The 16,292-nt window shown below is 46.7% G+C and overlaps 1 protein-coding gene across 1 annotated transcript in view; it reads right to left on the bottom strand.

Moving 5' to 3' along the window:
* Window positions 1-16,292, bottom strand: part of RB1 (RB transcriptional corepressor 1) — a 1,278,597-nt gene that overhangs the window by 700,635 nt on the left and 561,670 nt on the right. Inside the window, exon 16 of the mRNA XM_085621884.1 lies at window positions 10,602-10,678. Coding sequence (XP_085478010.1) covers window positions 10,602-10,678 — 77 coding nt within the window. The remainder of the gene's footprint in view (window positions 1-10,601; window positions 10,679-16,292) is intronic.

Below are 16,292 nucleotides of genomic sequence, written 5' to 3'. Positions count from 1 at the left end.
CTGAAGGGGGATGTGGCAGAGTCCTTCCGTTTTGGCGGTGGAGGAGGAGCTGGCTTGTCTTAATGTCTTTTCTTGGAAGACAAAGTCAAATGTCCAGTCTTTGGATCCTTTGTTAAAGTCTTTTGATGAGGATCTGGCGTGAACAGCTCTTCCGGCACCGATTCCTCTATCGGTGCCGATGTTTTAGGAACTGACGGCTTCGTTGGTTTATTCGTGCCACGATTTTTCGGGGCCTCCGATTTTTTGTTCGGTGCCGAGGCAGGCTTCGGCACGGGAGCGTCGGTGCCGAGGGATTTATGTTTGGTCGGCACCGAGAGGCCAGGTTTCGACACCGATGGTTTCGGAACAGAGCTTGGTGTTGTTTTCTTCGGCGACGAAGGGTGTTTTTCGGCGCCGCTAGTAGGCTGGCTCGAGCCCGAGCCGCCGGGAGACTTATGATGCCTCTTCACCGGGCCCGAAGGTGGGGTGATGGAAGCAGTGTGCTTGGTTTTCCCTAGGCCCGGAGGCGAAGGTGTAACCGGAGTCTCTTTTGGTATGGGCGTGGGAGGGGGTAGAGTACTCACGACCCTCTGCGCCGGTGTGATCTCCTCCACGTCGGAGTCGTTGGCCTCGGAAGCGCTGACGACATCGTCCTCCAGTTCGGTGTGCTGCTGTCCCGAAGCTCCGGTGTCTTCTCCGAAGATGTCAGGTGGAGCCGAGGTCGATGAGTGCGCCATGGTGCGTCGAGCTCGTCGATCCCGAATAGTCTTTTTCGATCGAAAAGACTTACAGGCGGGGCAGTCTCGGGCCTCGTGTTTGGGAGAGAGGCAGAGGTTGCACACCTGATGTAGATCGGTGTGGGGAAATTTAGACCCACATTTTGGGCACTTCTTGAAGGGAGTCCTTTCCATCGGCCGAGACCGGAGTCGAGATAGGCCCGAAGGCCGCTGTCGATGCCTGGAATCGAGGAAGTGCCTTAGAGAGAGATGAAGAAAATGATTTTGTCTGAAGAATCTCGATGGACGAGGATTTTTCGTCGAAGGTCGAACTGGAAGGGTTCGAAGCCGGAGCACGAAGTATTACATCCGAGCCCGATGGCGGAAAAAAACAATCTGAGGATGGAGCCGAAGCCCATGCGCAGTACGGACCGAAGGCGGAGTCACCGAACTCGTGACTTCCAAAGATTGTCCAAGAAGAAATACAAACTGCAAACATCCGGGCCCAACACCAGATGGCGATCTATGCACAGTGTATAATCTGCAGCTCATATGCCTCGACCCTATTGTTCTCTCCAGGACTGTCCTTGGGGTCTTTATGGGAATGTGAGACACTGAAAATGACACACAACCCTGGTTGGATTCAGCCATTCGGATGTGGGCTGAAACGGTTGCAGAAGGGACACTGTGGTCATTTGACAACCTGGCTGAGATACACAATCTAAGGAAGGGTTACATTTAGCTATGTGTGCACTGGGTCGGGGATATCTGGGGGGGGGGGGGGGGGGCAGCCACTGAGAAGACTATAACTTTGCGGTCTCTACAGGTATCACTGACATGCAGACTTTGTAGATATGGGGTCACCTTCTTGTATGCAGTGCTCCTATGGAATGGGTGGTTGGAACTATTGGTGGGGTCTGAACTAAATGAGAGGCAATGGGCAACGTGTTTAAAAATTGTTAAATTGATCTCTAGGAACTCAAGCCTCCCATATGTCCACTTTAACTACCTATTCCACTTATTTGACCCAAGGCGACTATGTTAGATGTTCCTAGGAACGACAATCGCATGCCATAGATGTGGGAAGGATAATGCAAAGTTCCCACATATGGTATGGCAATGCCTGGTTATTTCACAATTCTGGGATGAAGTACTTCATTGTGTGTCTGAACTGAAGGACTGGCTACTGCCAAATGTTAAATGCGGGCCTACTAGGGCTAATGGTAGTAGAGCAGCATGTGCTTAGAACGCTTTCGTCCTTTTCGGAGGAACATCAGCTGCTCCATAAGCGGCAAGCGGGCTTCAGGTCCCACAACAGCACAGAGCTGATGATGCTCTCGGTGCTGGACGAGCTGAGGCCCGCAGCAGACAAAAAGAAATCGTCGGCATTGATCCTAATGGATCTTTCAGCCATGTTCGACACGGTGAACCATGCTCAGCTGCTGACCCGTATTCGGGGGCTGGGAATCACTGGCCCCGTGTATCAGTGGATTGCCTCCTTCCTGACTGATTGGTCACAAAAGGTACAACTGGGGTAATGTGTGTCCAAGAAAGGCGCTTTGCCGTGTGGTGTCCCGTAGGGCTCTGCGCTGTCCCCCCTGCTTTTTAACATCTATCTCCAGCCACTCATGGAAGCATTGGCAAAACTTGAATGTCAGGTGTTCAATTATGCGGACGATACGCAACTAATCTAGCGGATCTACAGTTCCATACAGGTACAGTCTAACGTACAGAACATTGTTTTGTTTACTATAAACTGGATGACTACCAACTCATTGAAAGTAAATCCTGACAAGAGTGAGGTACTAGCTATTACCACAGAGGGCAACCCCTGGTCCAATTCCTTTTGGCCACAAGAGCTAGGCACTACTCCGATACCGGTGCCAGTTGTAAAGAGCTTAGGTATTAAGTTGGACACCAAGCTAACGCTGAATAACCAGGTGACCGCTGTGGTGGGGGAATTGTGTGGGCCTCATGAGGCAACTCCGGAAACTTGTACCCCTCTGGTCATTCTCCACCATGCGCACCGTAGTGTCGGCACCAATTGTGTCACGACTGGACTACGGTAATGCATTATACATTTGGCTACCTGATAAACTTTCAGGGAAGCTTCAGGTGGTTATGAACGATGCAGCGAGACCGATTTTCAAACTCCCCAGAAGATCACACGCCACACCACTGCTGCAACAACTGTATTGGTTTCCAATCAAGCAGAGGGCTAGGTTCAAGGGTCTGTGTATTGCACACAAAGCCCTGCATGGAACGGCACCTGATTACATCAAGGACCGTTTGCCACGCTATATGCCAGGACGATGCCTCCGATCTTCTGAGGCAAGCTTGTTGTCCTGCCCACGGTTTGACAAAGCCACCATGGGGGGCCGAGCCTTTTCAGTTGCGACTCCCCAGCTTTGGAACAAGCTACCGGAGAGCGTGCGCAGGGAAGCCACCCTACTTCCCTTTAAGAGGAAACCAAAGACCTTCTTGTTTATACAGGCCTTTGGACAAGCTACGCCCTGATCGACCGGGCATCGGGATGTGTAGCCCTGGTGTTGATTTACGTTCCCTCATAAGCGCTAAGAGACCATTGGTGATTTTTGAGCTATATAAATGGCAATTAACATAACATAACATAACATGGTCTGGTCCAAGAAAACGAAACTTGTGTTTGTAAATTCATAGACTTGGCATTAATACTGTAGAAAAGACACAAACCGATGTCCTGGAAGGCAATATTGGTGCCACCAATCAGAGATTGGCTGAAGGACATTCGCAGGTGGGTGTATGCAGAGATTGATACATTATCGGGCTGACTGAACAGAAGGGGCATGCAATATATTAATTGGATAGCTACCTGGAAGAAATGGAAGCCAAATCCGATATCCAAACTCCATGAATGAGTGGGCATTATGTGCTTTGGAATCATGGGTGGATGGCGGACTGATTGCATAGGAATATCGTGAGATGGGAGTCGAACTGTGGTGTTAATGTCTCACAAACTTCTTTTTATATATGCTCTGTGAGCATGGCACCTGTCACCTTTCAATCATGAACAAGCAGGCTTTAGCAAGCTGTCACTCTGCTTATGAGGAAAGTTATATGGTTGTTTATTTGTTTGCATGCCAACCCTCCGGTTGAGCTCTGCTCTATAATCACTTTTCAGTGGTGATCTGTTCTTCCACAAACTGTGGCAGTCAGCTCACATATTGCTCAAGATGTCATTAACACTGTGACTGTGATATCATTTATTGATATTGCTACATAGGTTAATCTTGCAAAACTAATAAACATCTACTGGAGCGAAAAGCAAACTAGAAATCCAGTTAACGTTAAGCCCTTTAGCTCACGTGATACATTGCGGGAATCTGGGAATCTTCATAGGGACTTGGGACTGTTCTGAAGTGTTCAGTTTTTGCCAATTATTCAACAATGTCTTAAACCCATAGGGTAAAGCAGCATCTATGCTTGGATGCCCAATCAAAAACCTAACAAATGAAAATGTCAGAATTACCAGAAGTGGCCTCTTTAGGTGCCGCAGATTAAGTGGAGAGAAAGATTGAAGCAGCTTTGTTCAAAAAAGGAAAATGCTACTTATCCAGTATGCATCTGTTCTTGGTATGTAGAGCTGTAGATTCACATGCTTTACATAGCCTCCCATCTAGTGTTGGGTCTGGATGTTCGCACTTTTGTTCGAAGAAGTCTTTTCCAGTCACAGGGTAGGTGACTCCTCCTTTCGATGATAGTGCGCATGGGCATCGACTCAATTGTTAAGATTGTTTGCCGCAAAGGGTGATAATGGAGTTAGTAAGAGATGTCCATGTATGTATGTATCTAAGTAAGATGTTACTGCAACAGGTATAGGTACCAGGGGAGGCGGGTGTATGCATGTGAAGCTACAGCTCTACATGCCAAGAACAGATGCATATTGGGTAAGTAGCATTTTCCGTTCGAGGCATGTGAGCTGTAGATGACATGCTTTGCATTGACTATACAGCAGTTATCTCCCAAAGCGGTGGCTAACCGGTAGCTGTTGCAGTTGTCTGAAATAGTGTATGTAAAACTGCTTGGCCCACACTAGCTTGCTGTCTTGCTAACACATCTACACAATAGTGTTACGTGAATGTGTGAGGTGTAGACCATGTTGCAGCTTTGCACATGTCATCTATAGGTATATTTACTAAGAATGCCATAGAAGCCTCTAGTTTGCGTGTGGCGTGCGCTCTAGGTGGAATTGTCTATGTTCGTTTTGCTTTTGCATAGCATGTCTGAATGCTTTGACTATCCACCTTGCAATACCTGATTTTGATATAGGATTGCCGTCATGTGGTGGAGAAATAGTTGTTTTGTCTTATGGAAAGGTACTGTCCTTTCTATATAGTAAAGTAGTGCTCTTTTCACTTCTAAGGTGTGTAAAGCACGTTCTGCCACAGAATCTAGTTGAGGGAAGAACACAGGCAGCTCAACAGATTGGTTGATATGAAAGGGTGAAATGACCTTAGGTAGGAATTTAGGGTTGGTCTGAAGAACCACTTTGTTTTGGTGTATTTGTAAAAATGATTCTTCTATGGTTAGTGCCTGAAGCTCACCTACTCTCCTCAGTGATGTGACAGCTATGAGGAAAGCTACCTTCCAAGTGAGAAATTGCAGTTCAAATCTATGCAATGGCTCAAAAGGTGGACCTATTAGTCTGGTAAGGACAATGATGAGATTCCACACTGGAGCAGGTGGAAGTCTTGGGGGAATGATTCTTTTAAGTCCCTCCATAAATGCTTTAATGACAGGCACTCTGAAGAGAAACAGATGTTGTCCGTTCTGTAGGTATGTAGCTATTGCAGCAAGATGTGAGCGTATGGATGTGTACACTAAATTGGAACGCTGCAGATGTAATAGATAGCAAATGATGTTTTGAACTGAAGCATCAAGCAGGTTGATTTGATTATTATTACAGTATATCACAAACCGCTTCCCCTTTGCGGCATAGCATGCTCTTGAGGTAGGACGTCTAGCCTCTTCGATAATGTTCATGCAGTCTGGCGGAAGATTAAGGTAGCCAAACTCTAAGATTTCAGGTGCCATATCGCAAGGTTGAGATGACTGGGATATGGAATTCTTATCTCTCCATGGCTCTGAGTGAGGAGATTGGGAGTGAGATGTAGTTTTTGGTGAGGAACTACTGAGAGCTCCAACAGCATTGTGAACCATGGTTGACGGGCTAATGTGGTAGCAACTAGGATTAGTGTCAAGGACGCCTGTCTGCGGTTCCGAACCACTAATGGAATGAGTGGGAGAAGTGGAAAAGCGTAGGCAAATATCCCTGACCAATTCATCCATAGTGCATTGCCTATGGACAATGGGTGTGGATACCTGGATGCGAAGCTTGGGGATTTTGCATTTAGGTTTGTGGGAAACAGATCTATGTCTAGAAAGCCACACATTAGAAAGAATGGGAGGAGAACATGAGGGTGCAGTTCCCATTTGTGGATCTGTTGTCTTTGACGACTTTGCAGATCTGCAATCTGATTGATTACTCGTGGAAGGTATTCTACGAGGAGATACATTTAGTGATGTATAGCCCATCTCCAGATGGTCTGTGCTAGTTGTGACAGCTGGAGAAAGTTTATCCCCCCGTTTTTGTATGTAGTACAATGCTGTCATGTTGCCTGTACGAATCAGGACAGCTTTGCCTACTAGATGAACATGAAAAGCTTTGGGCGCTAGAAAAATCGCTAGCAGCTCTAGATGATTTATGTGAAGCTGCTTTTGCTGCAGGCTACACATGCCCTGAATTGTATGCGGCTGGAGATGAGCTCCCCAACCAGTGAGCGATGCGTCTGCTGTTAGCACTATATGTGGAACAGGGTCGATGAAGGGCCACCGTTTGAAAGGTTTTGTGTATTCCACCACTAGAGTTGGGTGCGGCCGTCTACCAACACTAGATCCGATAACATACCCTGAGCCTGGTTACACTGACGTGCAAGGCACTCCTGGAGGGGACGCATTTGAAGTCTTGCGTAAGGGACTATTAGGATGCAACACGCCATCATACCTAGCAACTGCATGAACACTCGAGCTGGCAATGAGTGTTGAGGCTGAAACTGACAGAGTAGGGACTGCATGTTGCGGATTCTGGCCGGATTGGGGTAGGCCAGAGCTTTTTGTGTATCTATCGTGGGTCACAGATACACCTATGTGTTGGAAGGTCGGAGATGGGACTTGAACCGATTTACTGTGAATCCAAGTTTGTGGAGCAACTGCACTGTTTTGTGAGTGTGACGTAGACAACTTTGTTGCGAGCAGGCTTTTAAGAGCCAGTCGTCTAAGTATGGGAAGACATGAATGTGTTGTCTTCGTAGATGAGCTGCGACTACTGCCAGGCATTTGGTGAAAACCCTGGGTGCGGTAGTTACTACGAATGGGAGCACCTTGAATTGATAATGCTGGCCTGCTACTACGAACCTGAGGTATTTGTGGTGAGCTGGGTGTATTGGGATATGGAAATAGGCTTCCTTTAAGTCCAGAGTGGACAGAAAGCCGCCTTGTTGAAGGAGCGGGAGTACTTGTTGGTGTGTCACCATGTGAAAGTGGTCCGACTGAATGTATAGATTTAGTTCTCGGAGGTCTAGTATAGGTCTGAGAGAGCCATCCTTTTTGGGAATTAAGAAGTACAGGGAGAATACCCAGGCCCATTGATATTCTAATGGAACTGGTTCTATAGCTTCTTTTTCTAACAGAGAGAGCACTTCTTGCTTCAAAAGGGTGAGATGTTCTTGTGACATTGCGTGTGATCTTGTGTGAATGTTTGGGGGGAGTGTCCGTAAGTTCCAGGCAGTAACCATATTGGATAATTTGTAGAACCCATTTGTCTGAGGTGATTGAGTTCCAAACAGGTAGAAATTGGGAGAGACGTCTCCCGACACGAATAGAATGATGGGGTGGGGGGCGCTGGGGTAGCGGAAGGAAGTCACTGCTTGTTATTTGTGGGAGAAGTGTGTGTGGAGTTGCCTCTGCCTCTTCCCTTACCCTTGTTTACTCTAAAACCTCCTCTAAAATAGTCTCTTGATGAGGGTGATTGGTTATTGCCCTTGTAAGAGGAGGAGTGATTCTCTGTGGATATATTCTTGGAGCCATCCCTGTAAAAGGAGCGATGAAAGGAACCCCTATTTGAAGGTAACTGCAAAGCCCACATGGACTTTGCGACCTCAGTGTCGTTTTTCATTTTTTCCAGCGAGGTGTCAACTGCTGGACAAAGAGGTGTTCTTTTGTCAAATGGTTGGTTGAGAATAGAGGCTTGCACCTCGGGTTTGAATCCTGAGATTCTCAACCAAGCATGCCTGCGAAGCAGTACGCTGGTGTTTACTGCGTGGGCTGCTGTGTCTGCTGCATCTAGGGCGCACCTGATGGAGGTATTGGTGATTAGTTTGCCCTCCTGGATAAGATCGTTAGCTTTAGATTTATGCTCATCAGGTAGAAATTGTGTGAGCTTTTCTAACTCGTCATTATGAGCTCTATCATACCGACCTAACAAAGCGTGAGCATTAGCAATGCGCCAATGATTGGCCGCTTGTGACACAACTCTTGCCGGGGGCATCAAATAACTTGGACTCCTTATCAGGTGGAGGGGCCTCATCGGTGGTCTGTGAGTTAGCTCTCTTGCGAGCGTTGGAAACCACAAGAGAGTCTAAGGGCAGCTGACCATTCATGTAGGCGGGGTCAGTAGGTGCAGGTTTATATTTTTTCTTCCTTCACCCTAGGTGTGATAATTCTTGCCCTCACAGGAGTTTTAATGACCTCATTTACGTGCTTCAACATCTCTTTAAGCATAGGCAGTGTATGCGTAGCCCTTTGAGAGGAACTTAGGGTCTCGAATAGGGAATCCTCTTTTAAGACCTCCTTAAGCAGCTCCATGCCATGATACTGAGCAGCCCTGTTAAGTAACTCAATGTATCCTATATTGTCGTCAGGCGGTGAGGTTCTGGACGGATATAAATCAGGGTAATTATACATGTTTGGGTCAGTGTCATAGTCATCCCATGGGTCAGTATCCTGTGGCCTATTCTCATGCCCATCCCCAGCCACTTCATCCTGTGGGTCAGGTGATAGTGATGGTGGTGAATTTATGGGTGTGATGAGTATGTAAGGTGGTGAAGGGTTAGTACCCACAGTGTTTCTCTTCAGAGGAATGTGGTAATCCTTCTGCAGGCCCATTTTCCTTTTTTATCAGGTAATTTGACATGGATATGTCCAGTGTCTGGGTGTATAACAAGCTCTTTCTGTTTTGGATCCGAAGGTGGAACGTCGGACCCAGACTCTTTTGGTGGAGTCTTTTTGTCTTTGGTCGCCATTTTCCGGGAAGATTTGCTTTTCGGTAACTGTGGAATAGTGACCACGACATGCTTCGGTTCCGACGCTTAAGAGCACGGCACCTGCATGGGGCCGATTCGAGCCGGAAGGCTTTTCTTTATGTTTCGTCGCCGGGCCCGAGAGCGAGCCACCCAAAACTTTCTCGGTTCCAACCTTGGCCCGTAGGCAGAGGAAGGGCCGGAGCCTTTTTGGTCTTTTGTTGTTGGGGCAAGGGACCTTCTGTACTCACGGTACGCTGACCCAGTGTAACTTGCTCCTCTTCCATGTCGAAGTCGGCTTTGGACACAGAGATGTGTTGTGCTTCCTCGGCTCCTTGAGAGTGTAGTTCTTCTCTATTGCAATCTTCACCGAAGATGTCCGGTACGGAGCCACCCTGATGTTGCACCTTGTGACGTCGAGTCCGACGGTCACAAAGCGTCTTCTTCTATCTAAACCATCGGCACGTATCGCAGTCTTTCTCATAGTGTTCTGGGGATAAACAGAGGTTGCACACTACGTGCAAGTTGGTGCGCAGCAACTTGGCGCGACACACTGGGCAGAGCTTGAATGGAGTCCGTTCCATCGACTGCTAGCGAGCCCGGCACGGGTAGGCCCAACAGAGCTCCACGAGTTTTCGGATCGAAGGTTTTTGAGTCGGGACGATACACGGAGAATGGGAAACGCGATCGAGAGACAATACTGTCGAGGGTAGTTGATTGCGCGTCTAAGGGAACACGAGAAAGGGTGCCGAACCAGAGCACAACAATTCACATCCGAACCTGATGGCGAAAAAAAACAATCCAACAAGGGAGTCAATGCCCATGCGCACTATCACCGAAGGGAGGAGTCACCTACCTTGTGACTGGAAAAGACTTCTTCGAAGAAAAACAAAGTGAAAACATCCGGACCCAACACTAGATGGGAGGCTATGCAAAGCATGTGTTCTATAGCTCACATGCCTCGAACATAAGTTAACCACTCATTCATCAGATAAAGCCAACATACCCATCAGAAATATTGGGAAATTCTCGGCCGTAAACAAGTAGGGTGGGCACAGGAAATATATGAAATACTTGAGTACATGTAAAAGAAACAGTAAATGATTTCAAACAAAAGTGAAAGAGGCCAAGGTACCTTTAAAAGTTTTTTTTCTATATTAAACTCTATTAAAAAAAAATTCGGAATGTGTATTGAATAATTATTCTATATAGTTACAGACCTTTCATTGTTATCTGGCACTTATAATGTACTACTTTATAAAATAAGTGTTACAGCACAAGTGGGGTGTAGGTAGTTAAATTGAAGGCTAAAGGAGATGTATACGGTTCAAGCAGAAAAAGTGTCAAGTAGCCATCATGAAGCCTGCATATTGTATCTAAATTCTCCTCTTCAAAAAGTCAATCAAAATAGAAAAATTGGTGAGATTCTCAAAAATCATTTGATTTCTTTGTCGTCTTAGAGTACATATTCGCCTATATTATTCACCTATATTCACATATACAATACCTAAACAATTTCCCCATATTGCTAAGGTGGTAGTTACCAGCATGATACTAGCATTGAACTTACTTCCATATGTTGCCATCACTACTTCAATGGAGCATGCTAACAAGGATTCATGGAAGGCAGAATTGTTCAGAAGATTGCTGGAAAAACAAAAATAATACTATCATTAAATATAGAATTACATTAAATTATTCAACTAATTTATTTCAAAATGAACAATCGTGCAAGAACAGTTATATGCAAGGGAAACATTTTCCAGCACATACGTAATTTTTGATGGCTTTATGTACCAATTTACATGCACAGAATATTTTCCATTGTCAGGAAGGGTTGATTCTTGAACACTACTTATGTATTTTTTTTATTTAACTGTTTCATTTAACAATGGTATGTTACATGGAGGCGGTTAGCAGTGTCAGCAAGCAGAATATCTAATTCCATTTTACAAGTCTAAAACCCCACCCACCCCCTACCTGTCAGTAAATGCCCATCAAAAACACAAAAGGTAATTGGAGAATGTTTCCAATAAGACTAACCCTAGCAATCTTTCGTTGCCCCACCATGGCAGCTCAGAATAGACCTAGCCATACGCAATTAAGTCCAGCCCAAACTGCCAAGCCATGTTCATCCTGAATAACAACACAAGCAAATCAAAACCGTTTTCACCCTGATTGAGGCTGTTCAGTTGGGTGTGGCTTGTTTCCAGTGGCACAGTGAGCACGGGACCAATGTCTGGGCAGAATTAATTGCCCATCAACATTAGTGGATAGGCTTTTAGCTTTGGCTGTGGGATTCAGGGGTGCTAACCTACAGCTACAGGGTTAACCTAGAAGTCATCACTTGGCCGTCTGTTATTCAATATAAGTGTAAACGATCTGGCCAAGCTAACTGCTTACTGGGGATATGGGGCAGCTGAGAGGCCCAAGGACTTGGCCATAGCCTGTGAGTCTTTAAAGTGCTCCAGTGCATAGTCTGCCTTGTCTCCGAAGAGGGCGGAGTTATCAAAGGGTATGTCCATGTGGGAAGCCTGGACATATCCCAAAAAGCCAGATGATCTCAGTCAGGTGTGGCATCGGAGGGCGACAGTAGATGAAACCGCCTGCCCAGTGAGTCGGTCGTGTTCAAGTCACAGCGTACAGTGTACTTGACTGCATCTCTCCCGCCTGTAACTGCTTGGAAGAGAATGGCCCAGACCTCCTCCGGGACCTATGGCAGCATTTGCGCCACTGTTTCCCACAGCATGTGGAAATAGCGTTCAATAAGCATGCGGTGTAGGGTGTTGGGTGAGGAAATTTGGGTCTCCTGGAGTGGGAAGGTGGCAGTGGGCAATCGTCCTATTCACAGGAGCCCCCAGGTTGCAACACCTCCGTCAAGATGTTTGTCTTGACTGCCACCAAGGGCAACTGAAGCTTGAGGACCATCTAGTGTGGGGGCCGGATGTGTGGAAGTTGTTTTTCTTCGAAGAAGTTTTTCCAGGGAAGGTGACTCCTCCTTTCGGTGATAGTGCGCATGTACATCGACTCCATTTATAGATTGTTTTCCCACAAGAGGGTGAGAATGGAGTGAGTGTAGTAAAGAGATGTCCATGCGCAGAAAATGTAAATAATGAGAACTGAAACAACAACAGGTGCCCGTGGAGGAGGGTGGGCGCATGTGAATCTACAGCTCTACATGCCACGAACAGATGCTTACTGGATAAATAACATAATCCGTTCGAGACGTGTGCTGTAGATACACATGCTTTGCATAGATTATATAGCCGTATTCTCCCAAAGCGGTGGCTAACCAGTAGATGTTGCAGTTGTCTGGAAAAGTGTTTTAGCACTGCCTTTCCTACATTGGCTTGTTGGCATGCTAGTACAACCACACAGTAGTGTTTAGTAAATGTGTGTGGTGTAGACCATGTTGCTGCTTTATAAATGTCAGCTATAAGAATGTTACCTAAAAAGGCCATAGATGCCCCTATTTTACGAGTGGAATGTGCTCTAGTGAGTATAGATAAAGTTCTTTTAGCTTTTGCATAGCAAGTTTGAAAGCACTTAACAATCCATCTTGAAATGCCAGATTTAGAAATAGGATTGCCTTTGTTAGGTGGTGTAAATGAGACAAACAGTTGCTATGTTTTATGAAAATCTTTTGTTCTTTCGATATAATAATAAAGCTCTTTTGACATCAAGTGTGTGAAGAGCTCATTCTGCTACGGAATCAGGTTGAGGAAAGAACACAGGTAACTCAACTGATTGGGTAATATGGAAAGCAGAAACCACTTTGGGAAGGAATTTGGGATTGGTGCGGAGAACTACCCTATCGTTATGTAACTGAAGACAGGGTTCTTCTAAAGTTAATGACTGTAGCACACCAACTCTTCTTAATTATGTGATTGCAATGAGGAATACAACCTTCCAAGAGAGAAACTGTAAAGGACACTTGTGTAGCCGTTCAAAGGGTGGACCCAAAAGCCTTGTAAGTACAACATTAAGATTCCACACTGGTGCCGGTGGAATTCTTGGTGGTGTAACTCTTTAAGCCCTGCATAAACGCTTTGATGACACAAACTTTGAACAAAGACATATGTCTATTTTGCAAATGCGCAGCTGCTGTTGCAAGGTGCTATCTAATAGATGTGTAAGCTAGCCCACATTGTCAGTTACCTTTTAAACCTCCAGCAATGTTCTGAACAGAAGCATCTAGAGGTAGAATTTTGTTGTTATTGCAGTAAACAACACATTGATTCAATTTTGCTGCATAGCAAGCTCTGGTAGTAGGTGTTCTTGCTTCTTTCTGAATAGTCATACAGTCTAGTGGCAAATTTAAATAATCAAACTCCATGACTTCAGGAGCCAAATGGCTAAGTTGAGCTCCTTGGGATGTGGATGCTTGATTTCTCAATGGTTCTGAGTGAGGAGACTGGAGGTGAGATGTAGCTTTTGATGTGAAACTAGGGAGAGAGTGGTATACCATGGTTGGCTGGCCCATGTGGGAGCTACCAAAATCACTGTGAGTGATGTTTGTTTGAGCTTTTGAACCACAAACGGAAGGAGTGAGAGAGGCAGAAAAGCATAGGTAAATATCTCGGACATATTCATCCATAGGCCATTGCCCTTAGATAGATGGTGTGGGAATCTGAAGGCGAAGTTTGGGCATTGTGCGTTGTCTACTGTAGTGAACAGATCTATTTGTGGGTATCCCCATTGTTGAAAGTATGGAAGGAGAACGTGGGAATGAAGTTCCTACTCGTGTATTTGCTGTCTCCTTCTGCTTAGAAGGTCAGAAATTTGACTGCTCACTCCCAGGAGGGGGTTGTGCCAGAAGGTGAATCTTGAGATGGATTGCCCATTTCCAAGTACTCTGAGACAGGCATGACAGTTGGAGAGCGTGCCCCCCCCCTTGTTTTTGCGCATAGTACATTGCTGTCATGTTGTCTGTGCGGACTAGGACAACTTAGCCTGTGAGATGAGACTGAAAAGATTTCAGCGATAGAAACACTGCTAGAAGCTCTAGATAGTTGATGTGGAGACGTCTGGGTTTGGCGTCCTAGAGACCTTGGATTGTGTAATGATGGAGATGTGCACCCAACTGGTGAGAGATGCATCTGCTGTTAGCACGACTTGTGGAACACGGTCGATGAAAGGCTGCACTTTTAATACATTTTGTGGGTTCCACCACTGCAGAGAGCGATGGGTGCAGCTGTCTATCAACACTAGATCTGTCAATTGATCCTGTGACTGATTCCACTGATGTACTAAGCATTCTTGTAATGGACGCATGTGTAGTCTTGCATGATGTACTACTGCAATGCATGACACCATCATTCCCAGTAGGCACATGAAAGTGCTGACTGGCAAGGTTTGCAACTGCAGCAATAGTTTGGATATTGAAAATTATGGCTGCATTGGGGGAGGCTAGAGCCATGTGAGTGTTGAGAGTGGCTCCTAGATAAGATTGTATCTGTGAAGACTGTAGGTTAGACTTTTGAATGATGGCCGTGAAACCCAGTTGGTGGAGTAGGTGTAGCGTGATCTGAGTGTTTTGTAGTCACTTTTGGTGTGTGCTGGCTTTGATGAGCCAGTCTTTTAGGTAGGGGGAAGACATGAATTTCTTGTCTTCTGAGATGAGCTGCTACCACTGCTAGGCATTTTGTAAATACCATGGGACCAGTAGTTACTCCGAATGGAAGTACTTTGAATTGATAGTGTTTGCTTGCTAGCACAAATCTGACATATTTGCGAAGAGCTGGATGAATGGGAATGGGACACAAGCATTGGCATAGCCAATAGGTCTCTCCTTTGGGGCCTTATAAGTGTTTAGCCAGAGCTATTGACTTTGCCAATGTCTTCAAGCTGTGCTGTAGAGAAGTGTGGCTGCTGTGCAGCATGCTGAAAAGTTATAATAAAAAAGTGTCAGAAGCATTTTTTTACCTTATATATGACCAAGAAGGCATTCTGTACAACTGAATGATCATATTAAAAAAAGTATTTACAATAAAAAATGTCCTCAGTTTTCTTTTGTTCTTGCAATGCTGGCAACTTGTTTCTGCCTATTCCAATGGTTGCTTGTTAAAGCTTTTTTTTGAGGGGGCATAAACAATCGGAGGGTGAAGGTTGGGAACTAGTACCTGTATTATAACACTAACAGACGCTAGGGGAGAATCAACAGATGTCAGATTCCGAGAGCAGGCTGAGGTGGTGCGGAGTGATGCTGAGGTGGTAGTGGTGGTGGTGACTGGTGCGCAGCGATGTTGAGGTGATGCTGAATGATACTCCGGTCTTGCTGAGTGATGATGATGTGGTGGTGTACTAGTGCAAAGGCGATGCGGAGTGATACTGATGTGGTGCTGAGTGATGCTGTGGTGGTGCTGAGTGATGCTGTGGTGGCCCTGAGTGATGCTGTGGTGGCCCTGAGTGATGCTGTGGTGGCCCTGAGTGATGCTGTGGTGGCCCTGAGTGATGCTGTGGTGGCCCTGAGTGATGCTGTGGTGGCCCTGAGTGATGCTGTGGTGGCCCTGAGTGATGCTGTGGTGGCCCTGAGTGATGCTGTGGTGGCCCTGAGTGATGCTGTGGTGGCCCTGAGTGATGCTGTGGTGGCCCCGAGTGATGCTGTGGTGGCCCCGAGGGATGCTGTGGTGGCCCCGAGGGATGCTGTGGTGGCCCCGAGGGATGCTGTGGTGGCCCCGAGGGATGCTGTGGTGGCCCGGAGGGATGCTGTGGTGGCCCTGAGTGACGCTGTGGTGGCGCTGAGTGACGCTGTGGTGGCGCTGAGTGACGCTGTGGTGGCGCTGAGTGACGCTGTGGTGAACCTGAGTGACGCTGTGGTGAACCTGAGTGACGCTGTGGTGGTGCTGAGTGACGCTGTGGTGGTGCCGAGTGATGCTGTGGTGGTGCCGAGTGATGCTGTGGTGGTGCCGAGTGATGCTGTGGTGGTGCCGAGTGATGCTGTGGTGGTGCCGAGTGATGCTGTGGTGGTGCCGAGTGATGCTGTGGTGGTGCCGAGTGATGCTGTGGTGGTGCCGAGTGATGCTGTGGTGGTGCCGAGTGATGCTGTGGTGGTGCCGAGTGATGCTGTGGTGGTGCCGAGTGATGCTGTGGTGGTGCCGAGTGATGCTGTGGTGGTGCCGAGTGATGCGGAGGTGGTAGTGGTGGTGACTGGTGCGCAGACGATGCTGAGGTGATGCTGAATGAAACTAGGGTCTTGCTGAGTGATGATGATGATGTGGTGGTGCTGAGTGATGCTGTGGTGGCCCGAGTGACGCTGTGG

Source organism: Triturus cristatus, chromosome 8 (genome assembly GCF_964204655.1).
Source record: "Triturus cristatus chromosome 8, aTriCri1.1, whole genome shotgun sequence".
Lineage (NCBI taxonomy): Eukaryota > Metazoa > Chordata > Amphibia > Caudata > Salamandridae > Triturus > Triturus cristatus.
This window is presented reverse-complemented; position numbering and strand designations above follow the sequence as displayed.